This window comes from Hyposmocoma kahamanoa, unplaced genomic scaffold (genome assembly GCF_003589595.1).
Source record: "Hyposmocoma kahamanoa isolate Upper Pololo Valley unplaced genomic scaffold, ASM358959v1 224, whole genome shotgun sequence".
Classification (NCBI taxonomy): domain Eukaryota; kingdom Metazoa; phylum Arthropoda; class Insecta; order Lepidoptera; family Cosmopterigidae; genus Hyposmocoma; species Hyposmocoma kahamanoa.
In genome coordinates, this window is record NW_020653743.1 from 225,165 (window position 1) to 245,863 (window position 20,699).

Sequence of the window (20,699 nt, forward strand, 5' to 3'; positions counted from 1 at the left end):
TATTTTTCAACGTGCCAATACTTACCATAGTCAATTTAATTGACTTGTATAGTTTGTACAGCATGGCACTCGCAGCCGGCGGGCCCACTTCCTGCCGCCGCTGCGCATGCGCCCCGTGCGGTGCGCCCGCGCATTGCATTGTGTGCCGCTGCGCTAGCTGTGACAAAAGCGCAGTGCGAGATTGCCCCCGTTGTTCTACAAGCAGTCATTACCAGATCGCGGCTCCGATTACCGCGGGGCGGCCGTTAATCAGCAGTGGTGCTCAAAGTTAATTCGCTCTATGTACTTACTTAAATAATTAGAATTTCAAGTGAAATATAAACATATTCTTCTTAAAAAGTACACCACTATATACCTACGATAATAATGACATTTATGTAGCAATTAATAAAACACTTAGTTTATTTAATATAGAAAAAATAGTTTAAAAAATTCTACATTTGGCTTTTCTAGATAAAGATAGAAAATTGATTTGGGGCGCACGCCCTCGACTGTCGTACCTTATTTAGCTAAACTTACTCAATAGCGAAAGCCAGCCTAAAGGTACGTACCGGAAGCTTCACCTTTCATATAATTAACATTTTCTTGCCAATTTTTTTTTTGTTTTCAATCAAGGCTTTACTTATTTTTTCACAAATATAACACTATACAAAACATAAATGACATAATAATATTTATCCCTTTTTCCCAGAATATAAGTTTGAGCACCGCGCCCCAATGACTTTAGCTTGGCGTGTATACTCTATAATTTGGATTGTTCAGTTGGCACAAATGCACACTGCGCAGCGTGAACAGAATGTGAGCAATGTGAGCGATAATAGCTCGCATTAACTGCGACCAAATTATTGAGTGCAGCGTACAGTTTATTGATTGATTCAAAACGGCCAACCGGCCAACACGGCTGCGTGCTGAGGCGACGGGAAGGTCCTCAAATTAATAGTGGTGTAATTGTTTTTTTTATAATATCAGGTGACGGAACGAACAAGTCGTGCACCCGGTGTTAAGTGAGCACTCAGAGCTTTGAATCGTAAGGATCTTAGGGTCACTGCCACTGCGCCTGTCATCCTGAGACATAAGTTGATAAGTCCCATGTGTCTATAATTTCACCAGCACCCTCAGCCTTCAAAACCGGAAATGCTGACATTACTGCTTGGCTGTAGAAGCGGGTAAAGTTGCAGTACTTCCCTGTACGAACTCTTTCAGAAGGAGCTCTACTGCTACTAAAATTTAATATTTCCGTACATAGATGTAGTGCACGGTAGTGTAATCACATTTGCTGGCGTAATATATTTTATAGTTGATTGAGGGCTTGTATAAAATATATTTTTATGTTAAAAATAAAATTAACACGTCGCCGACATAAATACTTTTTGTACTTATATTTAATTGATTTAATGGTTGTGCCTACACTTGGGTGTCTACACTTTCCTGTCTTTCTCAAATTGTTTAGATTACGTCGTACTGATGGGAGAAAAATTCTTCATTATTTTGTAATTTCTACGTTTACACGACGATTCGAGATGACTGCACTTAGAGTGGACAATATCAATTAGATTCAATTGGATAAATGTCATTTAATCACACTGAATATTGCGTTTCATAATGCTAATGTATTCTAATGTATCTACTTATATTTACAACTATATATACGTACAATTTGTTTAATTTGAACATTTTATTATACATACGTACAACTGGCACTTATTTCTAAGGAGTGCCGATTAAAGTGATTTTCGTAACTCATATTTCGCTATTTACATTCTATATTCACTTTTCATGTAGGTTATTGTAAATTATTGTTAATACTTGCATAACCACTGTCTAGTTTAACATAATAATACATATATTGATATTATCAATAACATTCAACTATGGAGTACGGTTGTGCTATCGCCAAGCCCTCTACAATTGTCCGTGACTATCTACATCAAATCCTGAAGCAAATCACTTGTTTCCTTCAAAGTTATTGAAGTATCCGCTCGTTGGTCACAATAGCTTGGAGAAGAAAGTTTCAGGCGCGGTCATGCGCGTTGGGTCCAAGATGCGAGGGTACGAAGAACCCAAAAACGGTCGAAAAGCGACTCTGCTTGGTTCCTCATTATTGGATGTACCGATCGCCTCTTGAGTAGAATCATCCTGAGTATCAATCGAGGAGTCATTCGACCCCACGCCTAAATGCAATTTCCTAGTGTGTTTCTTCAAATCGAAATTCCTGCAGAACCCTTTAGCGCAAATGCTGCATGTGAATGGCTTCCTCTCATTGTGAGTGTGCATGTGGAAAGTCAAGTTGTACACCTGATGAAACGCCTTGTTGCAAATCGTGCATTTGTACGCTTTTTCCCCGCTGTGAGTCAATCGGTGGTTCTTGTAGTTCCCTTTCTGGTGGAAGCCTTTGCCGCAGAACTCGCAAACGAACGGCTTGTAACCGGCGTGGATTCTAGCGTGAGTGTTTAATGTAGACGATCGGTTGAATGCCTTTCCGCAAGTGAGACATTTGTGAGGTTTCTCAGACGTGTGTATAATTTTGTGACGACAAAGAGTCGACGCCTGGCGGAATCCTTTTCCACATATTTTGCAAACAAACGGCCTGGCTCCTGTGTGAACGGGCATGTGTCTCGTCAGGTTGTAATGAGCGTTGAATACTTTGCCACAATCTCCGCACGCGAAACTCTTATTTTTCGCAGGTGAAGAACTCGGCCCTGTCGTGGACGACACTTCGACCGCCGGGGCGCGCGGACTTGGCGGTCGTTGCACGGGTGACGGCGCCGGCGGGGGGCGCGGTAAGTGCAGCTGGTGGGCGTACGTCAGGGAGACTAGATCGGGCCCATAGTACAGGAGTGGATAATGCGACACTAGTTGCCTTCTCGCTGCAGGAATGTACTGCTTAAATGCGGAGTCGAGAAGTTGTTGTCCGTACGAAAGAAATCCGGGATTGGTCGGTGGTTCTGGTGAGACAGATTTCTTTCTGTCGGGTTCCATCAACCGCGCTATGGAGAAGTTGAGCACCGGCGGCGATGTCGGAGTGTCGGGGGACTTGCCTCGCTCGGGGGACGACTCCCGGGGCCCTTCCGGCCTCGCGGTTGACTGGAACGGCTGCATTTTGAAAGTTCTGCAAAGAAAGCAACTTTGTTCTAAAAGAACGTACTGTTATTATTATTTTCGATAGGTACTAACATTATTAATGTTATATAGTCTTACAGTACTGTACCAGCGGCAGATTATAAAAATTCTACTTTTTTTTAAATCGTACGACTCCCAATCTATTTTTTTACATTATTTTAAAAGCAGTGCTTGTTCTCAAATTTTTATTGACAAAACATCGCATTCATTTCTCCCTTTACACCCACCTACGCTTTTACAGCGACAAATCATCGCAGCAATTGTTTTCCGTTAACGCCTCCTTGTTTCAGCCAAATTGAAGTCTTTGTGGCTCCCCACCCACCGTGTCTTTGTGACGACGCCGCAGTGTACCGCGCACATCATACAACCCTGAATATGAGAGATGCGCATTGCGCAGGGCGTGACCGCGTCGTCACAAAGCGCGTTGTTTTAACCAAATTGATTGTGAGTGGTACGAAATGTCCCTTGCGGATTACAAATTCATATTAAAAAAGAACTTGTCTTCAAATTACGTTTACTAGAATTTGTGTGCGTTTGTCGCTCACGTGTCTTAGTTATTGTACAAATACAACGTAAGTTTTGCATAAGTTAATCAAATCAATTCAATACGTTCACATTACTTAATGAAGACATAAGTCATTCATTACTCCCATGCTCAGATCGGCAGATTTCAATCGGCTTAGCTCCATCCAATCGCCCTTGCATCTCCCTGCGCTTGCGGGGTCCCTAGTTCGATACCTCTCATTAAGAAACATCGGTACGCGATCTTCTCATCAATAAACAATTTAGAACGTAATGTACAGGTAAGGTGAAAAATACAATAAAAGATTAACTACTAGAAACTAAAACTAGGATTTTTAAATTATATAAATACAATTGGGTACCCCGCGGCCAGGTGCTGGCAGGGTTCCCGCTTTGTATTGCTATGCTAATGCGCTGGGCAAGGTAGCTGCCGGCCCTTGAGTTCCCCAGACAGTCTATTAATTTTGTCAATAAAATTTCGTACAGATGATGGGTACAGGGACCCCACGGGCCAAGGGTTTCGACTCGAAAAGCTGTAAATAGGTCGTCGGAGCCGAGATCCTGATCCTTATTACTTTTTATTCTTGCCGCCAGCTCAGCTGCGGAGCCAGCTCTCTTGCTGTTATGCTGGAGATGGGATGGGGCAAGTGTGGCGTCTCACATCATTGTCTGGCCCATACTCCAAGGGATGAGAGTCATTCCGTCCGGGCGTTTGCCATCTGTTCGCGACATGCCGCTTGGCTCGAGTATAACGGGCACGTTAATAGTGGCTAAGCGGATGATGCCGTTGAGGGCTGCATGCCGGGAGATAAGGCCGGCGCTCAGCTGGCAGGAAAGGCGGTGCTGACCCAAAGCACTTATGTCTTTGCCACAAGGACACCGATGAGGGGAGCAAACTGGCACACCAAGGCGGAGGCCTGCAGCTATGCGAATGGTCTCGGCGCTCTGGAAGGTACCAGTAATTGAAGAGGGGAAAGCGTGTAGCCAGTGGCCAGATTCCCACCTGGACGCCACTTTCAGACGCGCTCGGTCTATTGGGGTGCAATGATTCATTAAGTCATTTAAAGTCTTTTTGCACAGAATATTATCCCTGCTTCCTTGAATTTTGGGGTCGGAAGGAGAAATTTCGTTGGGGCAAGCCTGGTTCTAGGCGTTTCTGGACTCAATTAAACACGTCACCCCGCAGTTTGTAGGCGGAAGCCTTAGGATACTGCGTATGAGGTTGACCGTACTGTAGATAGAGGACAAAAAGGCCGGAAGGGCTATGGCTGATACACTCCCGATGCCTAGACCACCATGACTGATGGGGAGGGTAGCTTGGATCCAGACATTTTGGGTGCGATGGACGTCGAGAATAATAATAATAATATGACGGCAAAAGTGGGTGTCCAGGCTCTGGAGTCTATCTATATACATGAGTTGAACTTTGAGATTGAATTTTGGAAAAAGGCTGCCACGGCTGACAGTCAAGTCATGGGACCTGGAAAGGACACAAAGCGCTACTTTGTTTGAAACACAAACACGCGATTTTGATTCGAATAAAATAGTTCCATTTCTTACGTTCCTGTATTGTTGCAAATAATTAGAAACCATTAAATGACGTCGCCATCGGTCTACAAAGACACCCTTAGGGTTCTTACAGACTCTTTTTGCTGACAGCATCTTACGACAGAACAGCCAAAGTGTAATCACTAAATCACCCCTTCTCCCGATACAAATCGCACGCCTGCCTAATCACCGCGATATCGCTGCTCGAGACTACTCGAGCCCTCCGGCCCCGCTCGTTTATGATATTGGACAGATAGCCGATACCATCTCATTGTCGCTCGCGTATCATATCGCCATCGATCTTCGCTTTTCATCTTGCGGATTAGCTTATAGGGCTACTTCACTTTTTACTGTGAAGTATCCAATGTCTGTTCTAACAATCTCTAAATTCTGCGGTGTCAACTCTTACGTTCCACTACTGCACCGTTCCATCCGCCACCTCCTTTTGACAAAAGGTTGGAGACTTTACGTGGTTTATACACGTATGTCACTTGCTCTTTCGAGTGACAAATAAGAGTGTTGTCGAGAGCAACTAGTAAATCCAGAAGACAATCAACGGTTCTGTTAAAAAAGCAATGTTGCAAAAAATGTTATAATATTTTGCTTTATTATTTCACTTACATGTTAACTCTATTGTTTAAACGCAATAAGGTAAAAATAATTTCGCGAAACTAAAGAGTCCAGGTGCAGCGCCTCCCCGTGTACAGTACGCAATACGCTCCAAACCAACAATACGCTCGCGTTCGCACAATAAACCTTGCACTATTGTTTTCAAACAAATCATAGCTCATATTGTGCGCTTGATTCAAACCGAAGACCGTTACTCGAGAGCCGGAAGCGGAGTCAACTCAACCGATGGGGTGAGACATTTGAGCAATATTTGTTTAGTTTTATAAATAAGTAATACGAATATGTGGGCATCAAAAAAAATACATTGATTATAAATTATAGAGTGCCTACTGTTCAAGTGTACTGCGTAATCACGTGCTTCAATTTCGCTTTTGTGATCACTTTTGGACAAATATGTTCAATTGATCAGACTTTGTTCATATTCTACTTAGATGCTGTCGTTTTACACAAACAAAAACGCTTTCTTTTACAAGAAAGTTTAGCAACCCTAGCCCCATTAAGACAAACATGCCCGTCATATCACAGACGTGCCTTTTAATAGTAGAATGCCACCGATATTGATAAAATCTTTGCGTGCTAAAACGTGCCAAATTCGCCTAACAAATTTACAATCCGGGCCCCTGAGTGCCTCTGAAAGAAAACTTTAAAGAAATTAATATTCTTACACTGGCGTTACTGCGCACTCAGGAAAGTATTAAGAAGAAAAGTTTTTATCTAAACGAGGACCAACAAAAAAAAACAATAAAATTACGATATCACGTTTAATTTGCCTACTAAATAAAGATACTCAGAGTTTGCATAATACAGTCTGCAGACTTTACAGAAATATCTCCCGAGATAAATACGATTATAATAAATTGAAATCAACAAAGCAGCACGATCAAAACAATAAAAACCGCGTTGAAGCGCCTCGTGGCGTAACCGTGGGTCGCAAGTACCCAATTACCAGCATATTGTGCGGGTTAACTTAACCCTATGCTCCGCAGTGTACCTACAGTACTTATGATTGTCTGCAATCAACCCTGTGACGAGCTTTGTGTTGGAACATGCGCGACTCTTTTGTTTATAGAGCCATGTAAAGGGTCGCCCAAGGCACGGTACTGGGGCCAGTTTTAATTAAAGCACGTTAAACATTTTTCTTGGATTGTCTATAAAACACTATACTACAATTGTTGTAGACTGAACGATCTTTCGTGACAATATTCTGGTTGTGATTTGATACGGTATTTAGTATTAAATAGTACGCGTAAATAATAAATGAATCCAAATTACTATTAAAAATTGCAGTAAAATTTTCTTCACTTTTCCAAGTAATGAATTTCTGTTCGTATTACAGAAAATAAAGAAATACTTCATTTGGTTCTTTATTGAAATACGATCGTTCTTTTTAATATAAAATGAGTTTCCAAGTTTTCGTTTCAGCTTTTCAAGTAATTTTAATAAAAGCCAACCTATCCACTTCGTTCCATGTCTCAAGCATCTTTAGCAACCAAAAAAATTTAATTGAGTACATAATTGCAGTCACTCCACATCGCGACATCTGTCAACTCAAGACATCATTACCGAGCCATTATCGAACCCGCGACCTGCAACCGACATTCGTCACAATAATCCGCAAATCCACCCTCTATTTATTATAATTCATTCCTTCTCACACTCGCCAGAACTCTATATATCTATCTTTTTCTAAATCCTATAATCTCCTGTTTTGATGGTGACAGAGGTCATTACTAACTACCATTTTATTAGGACCCTTGTGAATTACGTTTGTCGTACGAATGAGAGGTCTTGTTTGGTGTGTTTTGTACAAATATGGGGGTAAGAAAGCGTGATTCGCGTCGGTAATCGGAAAGCTATTACTGCGGTGAAATTGTTTATTACGAGTTAAGTGGTTTTGGCGTAACGCCTTGTCGGCATAAAAGCAAATGTGACACACGTTTATTTTCTTTTTATTTTAAATAAAGGCACACAAATTACTTTCCACCTCTTAGGGTGAACTCAAACACGACTTCATGAACAACCTGTATAGTTTCGTCCTGTCGCGACATTTCAATCAAACTCTAAATAAATATTGAAATAATTCAAAAGCACCTTTTCCACTGAGTTGCGCGCGGTGTGCACTTGTGAACTCATCTCTATGAACCTGTCAGTTCGGTAATGATGGGTTGCGCACGCGACATGGCACGGCGAGATGCGGAATGACGTCGAGTGGCATCAACCGCCCTCGATACAATATTGTTTTCATAAACGTTGGATGATGTTTGAATCGTTGAGCAATGTGCACTGGACTAATTTAAATTGATAAACAGAAATGATAAACGACAACAATTCAATAAAGTAATTCTGAATATAGATTTTATTTTAACTAGAAATTCAACTTTGATAATGAGTAATAAAAACACGAACTGTTAATTGGAATTCAAAGCTACAGATTTCAAATCCAACAAATCAAATCAAGTATATCTTTATTTCGCAGGTAATCAAACATTAGACAAACATTAGAAATCATCACGTTAAACAAAAAACAACAACAACAACAACAACAAACAACAAAACTAATGTTAACCATCGAAATGGCTTAAAGATTTGTGATAAAATTTGGTGGATAGATGTCGTAACATGATGGATGCTAATCCATCCTATCGTAGGATATTTTTGACGGCGATAATAAGTAATATTATGATAACATATAATATAACAAGTTTTTTAGTAATTTTATAGACGGACTATGGCTTATACCCTCGCTAGGAGGAGACCCGTGCCCAGCAGTGGGACGTACAAAAAATGGGTTAATGATGATGCTGATGATGATGAAAAAAACTTAAACAAAAGTTTTTTTGTAACCTTAATTTCGTGATAATTTTTTTGAGTAACTTTAAAACGACTAATATTACCAATGAGCTGTAACAACTTTGCGATACCCACACTTTCACTAGCAACAAAAAATCAGGACATGCGCGTCGGTATACACGAAATCATGTAACAATAAATCGCAATTCACAAATCCCGAATTGTAGCACCACAAATGTTCGAAAATACGTCAGCTTATGTTAACAAATAGAGTGTAATCCGCTTCGGTCGCACCGCGCGTGGTTCCGTCGGAAGCGTCAAGTGTGCACGCTGCTTTATTTAAAGGTTTGTGTGCAAAGGATTTCGTTCGTATTTGGATTATGCGATATATTTGCCGATGACAAGTATATTTAACTAAAAGAGTTAAATGGCGGACAAACATTATATTTTATCTTTTATAGCAACCATAATTAACATACTTATTTTCTGAATTACATGGTTTTAAATAAAGGAATAGTGTATTAAAACAGCTTAATATAGAGCAAGAGAAACTCGTCTAGCTAAAGGTAGGAAAATTCATCAACCTGGGGCCTCGCGTTTTCCTATAGATGGCTCAGCTTTTTATTTGTGGAATAGCTGCCAGTCTTCTAATTACCGAAGTCTTTTTCTATGAGAATTGAAATCACCTTAGCAAGGAGTTTCGCCATTTTCACCGGCAAACCGTTATGATATTTAATATACATATCTATATTACTATTATGCAATTTATTTCATGAAAAAATACGATGCAAATAATTTTTTTTCAAATACCAAGTGACGGGACGAACAAGTCCGCGCCTGATGGTAAGCGACAGTTACAGTGCCACTCAGTACTTTAAATCGCAAAGATCTTAGAGGCACTGCTACTACGACTGTCACCCTGAGACATAAGTTGACAAGTCCCATGTGCCGGTAATTTCACCGGCATCATTACCCTTCAAAATCAGAACGCAATAATGATCACATTACTGCTCGGCGGCAGAAATGAGTAAGGCGGCAGTACTCCCCTGGACGAACACTTTCACAAGGAGCTTTAGAAGAGATTTAATTAAAATTTTATAATAATTATACAATACATTACATTAATAACGAATGACCTAGCCTAATAACATATTTTGTATTTTTGACGTGCTAAAAGTTACTGGCTTGTGACATGCGAAATACAGCTTACGAATCTTTGAATAATTTAAAGTAAAGCTGTAATGTCCAAGGTTGATGTATTGTTATTTTCGTTGTATGTAGTACCGTGTAAATATTGAAATTAAATTTCGAATAATTATTTATCTATTGTTATGGAAAAAACGTGATCTGTGGCACTGTAAGCAGGTACAGTGCTAATATCTTCATATTTTCTTGTTAAATTGGTCTTGGACATTTTTATTAATGATAATCCGCGATGACAGTGACGACGCAATAAGGTATTATGTAGTAGTATTATGACGAAGACGTTGATGTCTTCTCTATGGAAATTGAATCTTCTATATGTTAAAGTTCATGACAAGGGACTTACTCTTAATAGACAATTGCAGAAGTACTGTCTTTGCATTTCATGAAACTACGCACCTACTCGCCATTCATCAATCAAATCACAACAGGGGAAATGAAACACTGGGTAGGTACCTACATGAAATAGAAGGTCAATTTTAATATAGTATATGTATTACTTTTTTCTCTATCTTTGTTTTCCGTATTATGTGTATTATTTTTAACCGACTTTATAAAAGGAGGAGGTTTTCAATTCGTCTGTACGTTTTTTTTGTACGTATGTTACGCGATAACTCCGCCGTTTGTGAACCAATTTTGATGATTCTTTTTTTGTTGGAAATAAGGTACCTCAGATGTGATCCCATTTAAATTTGAAGAAAATATTCCGCCTCTAAGGGTGGCAAACTAGGGGATGAATGACTTTTGAGGTCGTTTTTTTAACCGCAGGTTAGGTTATGTTTATTTAGTGTCATTTCAATATTCAAATTGTTTCGTGGTATAAATTGCATCTAATAAATGTTTATCTGAAATATTATGTACACTTGACATGCCGATAGGCGATAGAACTAGCTGCAAATCAAAGCGACAGTGCACATCTATTCGATTGAGTCGCTAATTTCGAATCTATGACGTGATGCTACAAGCACCGGATGTTAATACGTCATATCTCACTTAACGAGCGCCTGCCAGTACTTCTAAATTTCATCAATTGAAAGTGAGTTGGTGGCTGCGGATTGGGTAGTTTCTTGACATTATTTCAATACTAAATAATTGTATGGCTCTCCATAAGTAGAATAGATGTTGCAGTCATTAAATGTCTTCGCTGAAAAAAGTCCATTGGACAAATGAATGATTTTGAGAATGTAAGTAAAGTTTAAATTAAAATTCTAAAACCCCGATACTTGTGACTTAGGAGTATCATTAGATAGTAAGTTAGAATTTCATAATCATGTGACAGCAACCTGCAAATTGAGTAGGCGAGATGTTGTTACAATGTTTAGGCTACGTTCCGGACATTATCCGTCGAACTGGTTTGGATATCTTATGAAAAAAGTGAATTCACCAAATTGTGAAGCTTGTAATAAAATTGAAGACGTCCAACACTTGTTGGCGGAATGTACCAAGAACGAAAACCAGCGACAACTACTGATGTTTCTGTTACAATTGAACCGCTCCAACGTCAACTTCTTCCAAGGGATTCTATCTGAACCCTTATCAAAATATACAAAAATGTTGTGTGACATGGTAAACCGGCGATAGGTGACGTAGTACTTCTAATGTAATAGTAATATAAAAACCAAGTTTTGTGAATTGCATGGCAATTAGAATAAGGTTATGATAGGACTGGCGTTCTCTAGAACAAAAGTCCTAAATTTAAATGATTATTTTTAAAAAACCTGCAAACAGGCGAGTAAGACTTTAGGCTTTATTTTACGGATATCCTATGACTTCAATGACGAGGCTGTGGCGAAGGTATTGTATAACGCCTTCGGGCGCAGCAAACTAGGATATGCAACTATAGTTTGAGACCCTCGTAAACACAAGTATTTTATCATGGTTGAACGAATTCAGCGAAAAGAACAATGGCAAACTCCCATATAAATTTTTGTTGACATAATTTGTATGCGTCTGTTTATGAAAAATATTTGAAAATGAGTTGAAATTCCTGAACAAATTTTGTTTTGGGTTTACTATTTTAAGAAGTCTGGAATTAAAGATATTCCAGTTTGAAGTTTTGGAGGTTATGTGTTACGTAATTGAATAAAATATATTCGATGTATTATTATATCAAAATAAAGTACAGAAGCCTTAAACAGAGTTAATAGAAGTTGAATGGTGTGACGCGGGTTTGTGACGTGATGAAAGTTCAGAGGAAATTATTTTGTATACTGGTATAGTCAAAAGGCATGAAGTTAAACCATAACAAAAAGCTGAGTTAATTAATAGATACCATAAATTATTACACTGGTAACTCTGACACAAATTATTTTTTTGTGAAACGTGCCATCTATTCCTGATTTCGGAAACTTTTTTGTCAGTTTTATCATTTTCTTTATTTTTTCTAGTGAAGTAGTTAATCTCTTATTACAAATCGGTCGAATCAGTTTGATATTACGTGAACTAACTCAATGTGGACCATATCCATACGTAGGCGATAGTGATTGATAGTTGTAGATATCAGTCCGGTTACATACTACTTAGTCATTTTGAGTTTCTTTTAAATATAATTTTATTCCCAGATTTAGATAGGCCGCTGTTATAATTTGATAAACCTGATGAATTTATTTTATTCAAACTTGTTCATTGGTTTAGACATTTGAGACATAGGCTAAAGCTAAATAAAACGAATTGCACTAAGACATTTGAGAAGACGCTAACGAATTCTTTTAACTATGATTTTATCATTATTCTTTGCTTGGCTCTATAGACGGCATTACGGATGTTACCCTATTTACTTGTATGCTTCGCCCTTTGTTGCGGGCATGGTGCACTTTGTCTCATAGGCGAAGGTTGCTTCTTCTGGCTCAATACGTATCCGCGTTCCATCATAAGGTGGATATTGATATAATGTGTAAGAGTGATCTCCTGGTGGCCACGCGTATACATTGGGGTGGTGAGAGTCGGTGGTCCCGCGCCGCCGGCCGCGGCTTTTACGCAAGTCCATTACTCGTACGGTATGTGCCGCGAACACGCCTACTGTTAGCGCTATACGCCTGATCGGGGACATAATCACTCAGTGTGATCATATTGACATATTCGCTGGTAGCGTTGAACATATATGTAGGGAGATTTGTACATTTTTAGAATAAGATAAGTTAAGTTTATGACATGTAAGCATGTTGGCTATTTAGCTGGAAGTTTGCAATGTAAATGAGTTAACGAATGAATAAATTAATTAATAAGATACAAAACAGTGCACTCCAAAAAATCTATAGAATCTGTATCTTGTGAAAATCAATTTCATGGGCCCAAACACGGTAATAATATTATTAGGTAGTAGTTCAGGAGTTGGGTAAGTTGTACTGTCCTAATTGCAGCTTGGATCAAGATATCGTAATGTCATCGGATTTCCATAGAACATCAAATTTCACATCGACCGGACAAAAGTGGAAATGAAATAAACATTCATTTCATGACGGAAATTCCTACTCTAACTGGGAAAAGAGGTGACCTCTAATGACCTTTAGACAGCTGAACCGATGCTCATCGAACATAGTTAAGAACTGTTCTGATTAAATTAACCTTCAAAATAAAAAAACCGCTTCGATGTCACTCCATCCGTCTGGGAGCTACGATGCCATAGATAAATTTACAGACAAAGGCAGACAAACTTATAACTCCCCTCTTTTTTCGTCTGTGGTTAAAGATAACCAAAAACTGTATGTAAATCTGGAGGCAAAAACAAAACATTTGACACGTTTATGTAAATTTTAAAAGGCATCTTGGCTAGGGTCTCAGTTCAAGATTTCTAGACTTGAAAAATCCCAGGAAATGAAAAGAGAACTCAAGAAATCGAGAAATCAAACTACGTTTTTAAATGACTGAAAATTTGACTTATAAATCTTTGTTGTGTCACAAGGTTTAAAAATAAACTACAGAAAGCCATAGAGGCCGCAACTTCCATAGGTACCACCAGCACAAACGAACACCAAGTAACAAGAAGTTTAATAAAAAAACAGTTCCGGCTTTGAATCACCACGAAAACGAAGCTCAACCCTGGAAAATGTATATAAGGCGCCGATGACAGTAAAGCCAACATCCACGGAAAACGAACGAGCGTACTCAATCTCGGGAAATATGGTGACAAAAATACGAAACAGGCTTTCGAATGAAGCTATTACCTAATACACTGTTTTTTTTTGAAAGCAACTTCATTAGAATGGGACAAGAATCAAAGTACCTGGACTTAAGATGATTTATATTTTGAGTATAAAACAAACACTTTTTATTTGTATTTATAGTTGATTGAGCTGATTTTTTAAGGTTTTAAATAAAAATCTCTGACTATTCGAGAAACCCGGGAAATCGGGTTCGGGAATTCCCGAAGCTCGAGAAAAAAAACATGTCGTGAAATCAGAAACCCTAATGTTGGCCCCCTAACAATAACTTCCTCATCAATTTTAACAGATAGGTATGTATGAAATTGTGTTGGAATTTCAAATGTACTCGAACATCTGTATTAATTTACTTGATATTTGTTTAAATGCAACCCTAAAGAGAGGCAAACACGACTTGTTGATCGGTTTCAATCCAGCGCGTAATTGCGTCGCGGTGTCCCCCGGGAATCGAACCAGGGCCCGCAATTACGCGCCGCAAATATTTGCGCATACGCTCCTACGCTCCGCTGCGACGCGCGTCCCCTGGATGAAGTCACCCGGGACTCACCCGGGGCTGTCGCATTTGGACTCCCTATGAAACGAGTACATTTTAATGCAACATTCTGTTTAGTTACAAATAATTCGCACATTCACCGCGTTCAACTCTAATTGCGTGTTCCTGTACCTACCGCCTTTGGATTGCGTGCGCAGTTGCACTATTCAAAATAATAAAAGACTGTATTACATTGAGTAAATATGTTTTCAATAAGAGAAGTAATTATAATTCGCGAGTCGCACTGCAGAAATCTATCTGTTCATTTATGCCCCGATTTCCGCGGAAGCCAGAAAAGGATGTCCCTGACATTTTCAATTGAAAAAGTTTGATCGAGTTGAGTGTTGAGTTCAGTTTTGCATTAAACTTGCTGCTAAATCTACGATTCGGTGTCATCTTTCTATTCTAAATTCGTTCCATTACAGTACAATTTTGAAAAATAAATTCATTTGAGATAACAACGGAATTTGTCAAGCACATTGTCATCGCACCAAAAGCCCACGTCTCTTCAAAAGCTCATCGTCACGCCGGCGGGGCGTCGCCGAGTCTCCTGTCATCGCACTAATTATGGACTCGGAGTGTGAGGGTTCGCCACTTGCCCGTGATAATGCTTTGCTTTATGCAAAATGCTTTATTAGTAAAAGAAGCTCCAATTCAATTTCATTTTTAATTAGGAGGTACCTAGACGTCGTTTAAATCGTTCGATATTTTGTTGAACATGGACGTGAAGCATTTCGCATAGTGTTACGCAGCCACGTCTGCAAAATGACAACGAAACTAGCCGACACATTATTTGTACCTAAATAGGAGAGCTATAACATTTCATTTAAAAACATAATTTGTTTCATGTACTTCGTAGTATTTTTATGACTTAAGGCTTTGGCCGAGTGTAGGTACGACTTGTTAAACATGAGATTAAAATTGTGTAGTATCATTTCGCACTTAACGGGCTGCGCTCTCCCGCTCTCGCTATGTCCCTCGGAAAGAGGACAATAGGAGGGCATCGACGTGTAAGAGCTTATCACACCTGATGAAACCTCTACCATGCACGAAGTTCAAACGTTGCTTGGGGTGAAGGGACGTAATCATGTTTGCTTTCGATCCTAATGCACCATATCTGCATCTGTGTCAACCCATACACGTCTCACTGCTCGAAACGGATCCCCCTCCCCCTTGACACTAATTATAGATCATAGATGCTACTCAATTTCATTTTAACTGTTGTTTGGATTACAATTGCCAGACATCGAAGTAGCAAAGTACATTTGCCTAAACTTCAAAGATACTCACGTAACACAAGAGTATTGGTACCTATTGGTGCAACGGGCGAGAGTAATTACGTATTGTACTTTGTTCTAGATATAGGTATTTTATTACAGTAGTGTATTTAGATGAAAAGTTGTAATTGTGAATAAAAATTTATCTAACTGTATAAGACAAAAGTCTTCATTCTTCGCGTTTTACATACGCGTAATCATTCCGAGATGTTAGAAGGAGGTAGATATTATTCACTCTATGTAGGTAGGTACTTATCGTCGGAGATAGTGCAATTACGCGTAATTAGCATTGGATTATGAGTTTCCATTTCGGTAACTTAGTGGCCAAATATAAATAAATGTGGCAACCAAATCAGCGTCATTTACGGGAATGTATTGTTATCGTAGACATCGGAAATTGTTATCAGTTCGTAGACAACATAAATTAATGCTTACTGGGCAAAAATGAAAGTCCCAGCCATTGGAAATAAAGTTATAGCATTAAATCCCTCTCCCGTCAAATTAGGTTTCGTGCAGATACGCGCTTTTTACCAATACTACTTACGCGGATTTGCACTATCCTCGACGATATGTTATTTGACGTGATTTTATGTGATTTCGACACAAAAATACAAACTATTATATGATGACTCAAAACTAAATGAGTTGCAATTAAACCTTAAAAAGACAAAATTACTCGAATTTAAACCATACCAAAAAGCACCACTAGACATAAATTATTCATACAATTTAACAAAAATTGAAACTGTAGACTCGGCCACCATGCTGGGTATAGAGATCGATAAGCACCTTACTTGGAAACAGCATATTTTAAAACTGTCAAATAGATTATCATCCTGTATATATGCCCTTAGTAAATTAAAACGACTCACGAATAACAAAACTGCACTTGCAGCTTACTACGCTTATGCACACTCTAGACTCTCCTACGGGATCATCCTTTGGGGAAACTGCATGGACGTTCAAGAAGTTTTTGTTCTCCAAAAGAAGTGCATAAGAATATTAGCAAACATAGACCAAATGACATCTTGTAAAAACTATTTTCGCAAATTTAACATATTAACGATATGTTGCATATACATAATTGAAGCTTGTAAATTCACTAAAAAACACTCTGACTTGTATTCGCCGTTAAAAACAGTTAAACGAAATAATCGTAATCTGTTCAAGTTGAAATTACCTCCTTCAAAAATGAAATTGTATTCATCGGGTCCCCACTCAATGTTAATAAAAATATATAAACATCTCCCGAACAGCATAAAATGTACCTACTCAGGATTCCAAGGCTTTTGAAAGACAATTAAAAACTCTCTTAATTGATAGGAGTTATTACAATATAACAGAATACTTTAATGATATTTTTGATGACCTTTTTTAAATGATTTAATATGAAATAATAATAGAAAATTATAATTGTATGTTTCTGTGTATAAATGTATGTAGGTAAAATTATTTCAAAAATTATATCAATTAGTATAGAGTTGAAACATAATGTGTAAATTATATAGTCCTACTAGACACCGTTTTGTACGCGTGGTATCAATTAGGAAATAGTACTGTGTTATAATTTTTATCTTATTTTTAAAATGTGTATAGCGCCACTCTCTTTGCAAACACCCTTACAGGGTGTCACATGTACTGTAATTTTAATATTATTAACATGTGACTATGCAATAAACGATTACTGAAATAATTGACTCTAGTAACTGTAATATAGGACGAATTTAAGTTGCTACCAAAAGAATAAACAAGCTCGTAAGACAAGACTGACTCAAGCGGAGTTAGGTGCGTAGGATATGGAGAGTTTACAAATTTGATTCGCACGTGGCATCACGATAAAAACAAATGTTAATGAGAGTCCCTCGAGCCTCACAAATGAATTGAGGGTTAACATAACAAATATATACTATTTGTGACATCTTTAACTGAGGTGTTCCTGCTTTTAAGAGGCCACTTCGCATTGTTGTGACGTGCGTAACGTATTTTTTTTGTTTTTATTAATTTAGCGTCCGTTTAAGCACCTATAAGTATCACTTTTTAATTTTTAAGTACTTTTTTTTCTGCATTGTGTCTGATGTCCGTTATTGTGCCATAAATAAAAAACAAAAATAAATATCTAAACATTGAATCAAAAAGGGTCAACGGCAGCAACGCACTAAGCATAATCTACGTATATTTAAAATAATAGAAATAATCTATCATTTATTATCTCTCAAACAGTACAAAATATATGTAAATGATCGAAATGGGAAACAGAAGCCTAAACTAGGTAAGTCCTATAAGTACATATGTTTTACCTTAATTTATGTATTAGACACCGTACCTACTACCTAGTAGATAAGGTACCTAAGTAGTAAGCCGGTACCTAGATATTACGGCAGAAGAAGTGCATAGTTATAACCAGTTATTAAGTACTAAAGAGTACCTACAGCACGATCGGCCGAGGGTTGAAAGGGGTGTTATTAAACTACGATTGCCCCACGGTTGACCGGGGTCGTTTAGCGATTTCGTCTACATAATGTGACGATTGTCGCCTGCAGAGGGCGTTGCTATTAGTGCAAGATGAGTGGGCTGATTGTTACTTTACCTATCCAATAGGTGTTTTCTTGTACCCAAAGAACAGTAATTTGATTGTGCATAGTTTGCCAACTAGTGTCAGTGTATGCACGAGAAAGTGTACTTGTGCCTACAAATAAGTACCGAAAAACAGGAATATCCAATGAAAGATGGCAAGAACTACCATAGCACCAATAGGTGGGCCCCGCAGCCTGTCATCCTAAATACAATCAATACAAATACGTGTTGCAACTAATAGCATCTTACGGAATAACGATTTAGGCCAGGACCGTGGTCGAATAGCTAAACTATCGGCCTGATTAACACACGCACGAAAATTGGCGCCCAAACCGCGTTAAGGCAAAGATCATAAGGCATCCTGCGCTCTAATTGGCTCATTAGCAAAATGAGCAGAATGAGAAATAGAATAGTTTTCGTTTGAATTATTACATTTCGGTACATAGTAAGCGAAAAATTGCGCATTTCCGAACTTACTAGTATGTACCTATGTTCAGCGTCAATAAAAGTTATAGGTATGACAATTTACTGTGTTTTTTCGTTTGATTCGGGACTTGGCTGAATAGTGATTCGCCAACTGACCGAATACCGAATGTTCGTTGCAAATGTAGGTACTAAATACTCCAAAAGCCATCCATATACAAATGTAATAAATAAATGGATGTACGTACTGTGAGGCCTAAGATCACAGACAGATGGTCGAAAGAAATAAGGATAGTAGGCACGTTGTGAGAAATATACTGTCATGAAAATGAACCTTTCCAGGCACAACAATTTTGTCCAGAAGTGGAGACTTTAGCTAGTCCCGTTCCTTGTTCAGTCGACCCTTTTTTTGAGAAAGCTTTTAAAAATATGATCTAGTAGGTAAGCTGCGAGGGCACGCTACTGGCCGCGCCGTCGTCGTCTACGCCTAGGCAAAAAGAACCTTAAGACCGTAACGCATCAGTTTAGTTGATAGTGTAATAGTAATTTTGTTGGTAGTAGTGAGAAACACATCCACTATTGGCTTCGTCGCAGTTGGGGGCAAAAAGACTAGTGAAAGTCTGCTATTTTCAGTAAATTAAAAACAATTCTCAATTCATCTCTGATTGGAGTCATTGTAACATGAAACGTTCTGTAGGTAAAAATTGACCTATCCAATAGTAGAAGATCAAAATCGACTGTTACGAGGTTACACATGTAGGTAATGTAATAATAGTTCATAGTTAACGTAGACAAAAATTTCAACTGAAGCTAAAATAGAGCCGAGCAGGACTTATTGCGGGACTCCCGGACCATCGTTCCAAGCCAAGAAGTGCTTACAGAAATGTGTGACGTCCTGTAGCGAGATGCCAGATGACATCGCCAAAATAGTCAAATTCGTGGGTTTTCGATGGGTGAGACTAGAGCAAATAGTTGTAGATGGCACAAACCACGGAACGCCTATCACTCGACAATGATGTTGACAACTTTTAAGAGTTTCTCTTTAGTTTCTTGCTGCAGTCTCCAACGAATCTTAAATCAATACTTAGCGTTCTACAAATATTTTTAGCCATAGCAAAGTAAAAACCAATGTCTTGAAACTGCGGGCAGTACGGGTCGAAAGACATCACCGCAATCACGGAATACGAGCTGAACAACGATACAATTTCGGTAGATTTTATGTTCTACAATAACACGTACCTATTTGCACATTTTTTATGTTTCTCCACAAATATGTTTAACACTTTCGCTTCACAAACTGCTTAAGCCGCTTAATCTGCACAAATCCGTTGCAAACGGCACTAATTGTGTTCTAATCCATCCGGCCACCGATATATTTGTAGAGTTAACAGACAGACAGTTTGCCGCCAGGAAGATGGACAAAGCCGCGGGCGACGATGAGTTTGTTGTTGTTACGTAAGATTAGCGATACTTCCGGTTAAAATTGACTATTGTTAACATGGTCAAAGAGTTTCTCTATAATGAACAAAGTTCCTAGGCAAGTGCGGATGTTAATTTAACAATTTTGCTATTCATTAGAAATTTTCGCGAAAACCAACTTCGATAAAATTTTTTGTACAATATACGAAATGTAATAAAGTTACCAAGACTTTTTACAAGATTATTTTGTGATTATCGCTTTTAGTTTTTTTATGTGCAGTGAACAATGAGTTCTAACCTTTTTAGCAAGTTTGCGAACAGGTCCCGTTAGATAGGTTTTATTGGTAGAGACCAATAAAACATACTAAAGTCAAGGAATACATCTAACTAAAATTGAGGAAATTAATTGAACCCACCTTTTCAGTCCAAGATCAAAGACACACTTAAGGGCATCACATCAAAAAACTTCAACTTACAGACCTTACTGAAATGAGCAACGGT

General features: G+C 38.5%; 1 protein-coding gene across 1 annotated transcript; it reads right to left on the reverse strand.

Annotated features, from left to right (window-relative positions):
- Positions 1 to 1,875: 1,875 nt before the first annotated feature.
- On the reverse strand, positions 1,876 to 20,646 carry LOC113228208 (fez family zinc finger protein erm-like). The gene is made up of 2 exons (XM_026461456.1): positions 20,615 to 20,646; positions 1,876 to 3,109 (listed from the first exon to the last, which is right to left on the reverse strand). The coding sequence occupies exon 2, from the start codon at positions 3,097 to 3,099 to the stop codon at positions 1,987 to 1,989; it is 1,113 nt and encodes a 370-aa protein (XP_026317241.1). The 5' UTR covers positions 3,100 to 3,109; positions 20,615 to 20,646; the 3' UTR covers positions 1,876 to 1,986.
- Positions 20,647 to 20,699: the final 53 nt, after the last annotated feature.

Bases quoted from the DNA above. Each gene is read 5' to 3' on its own strand.
- LOC113228208 (XM_026461456.1), bottom strand. From the start codon at position 3,099: ATGCAGCCGTTCCAGTCAACCGCGAGGCCGGAAGGGCCCCGGGAGTCG.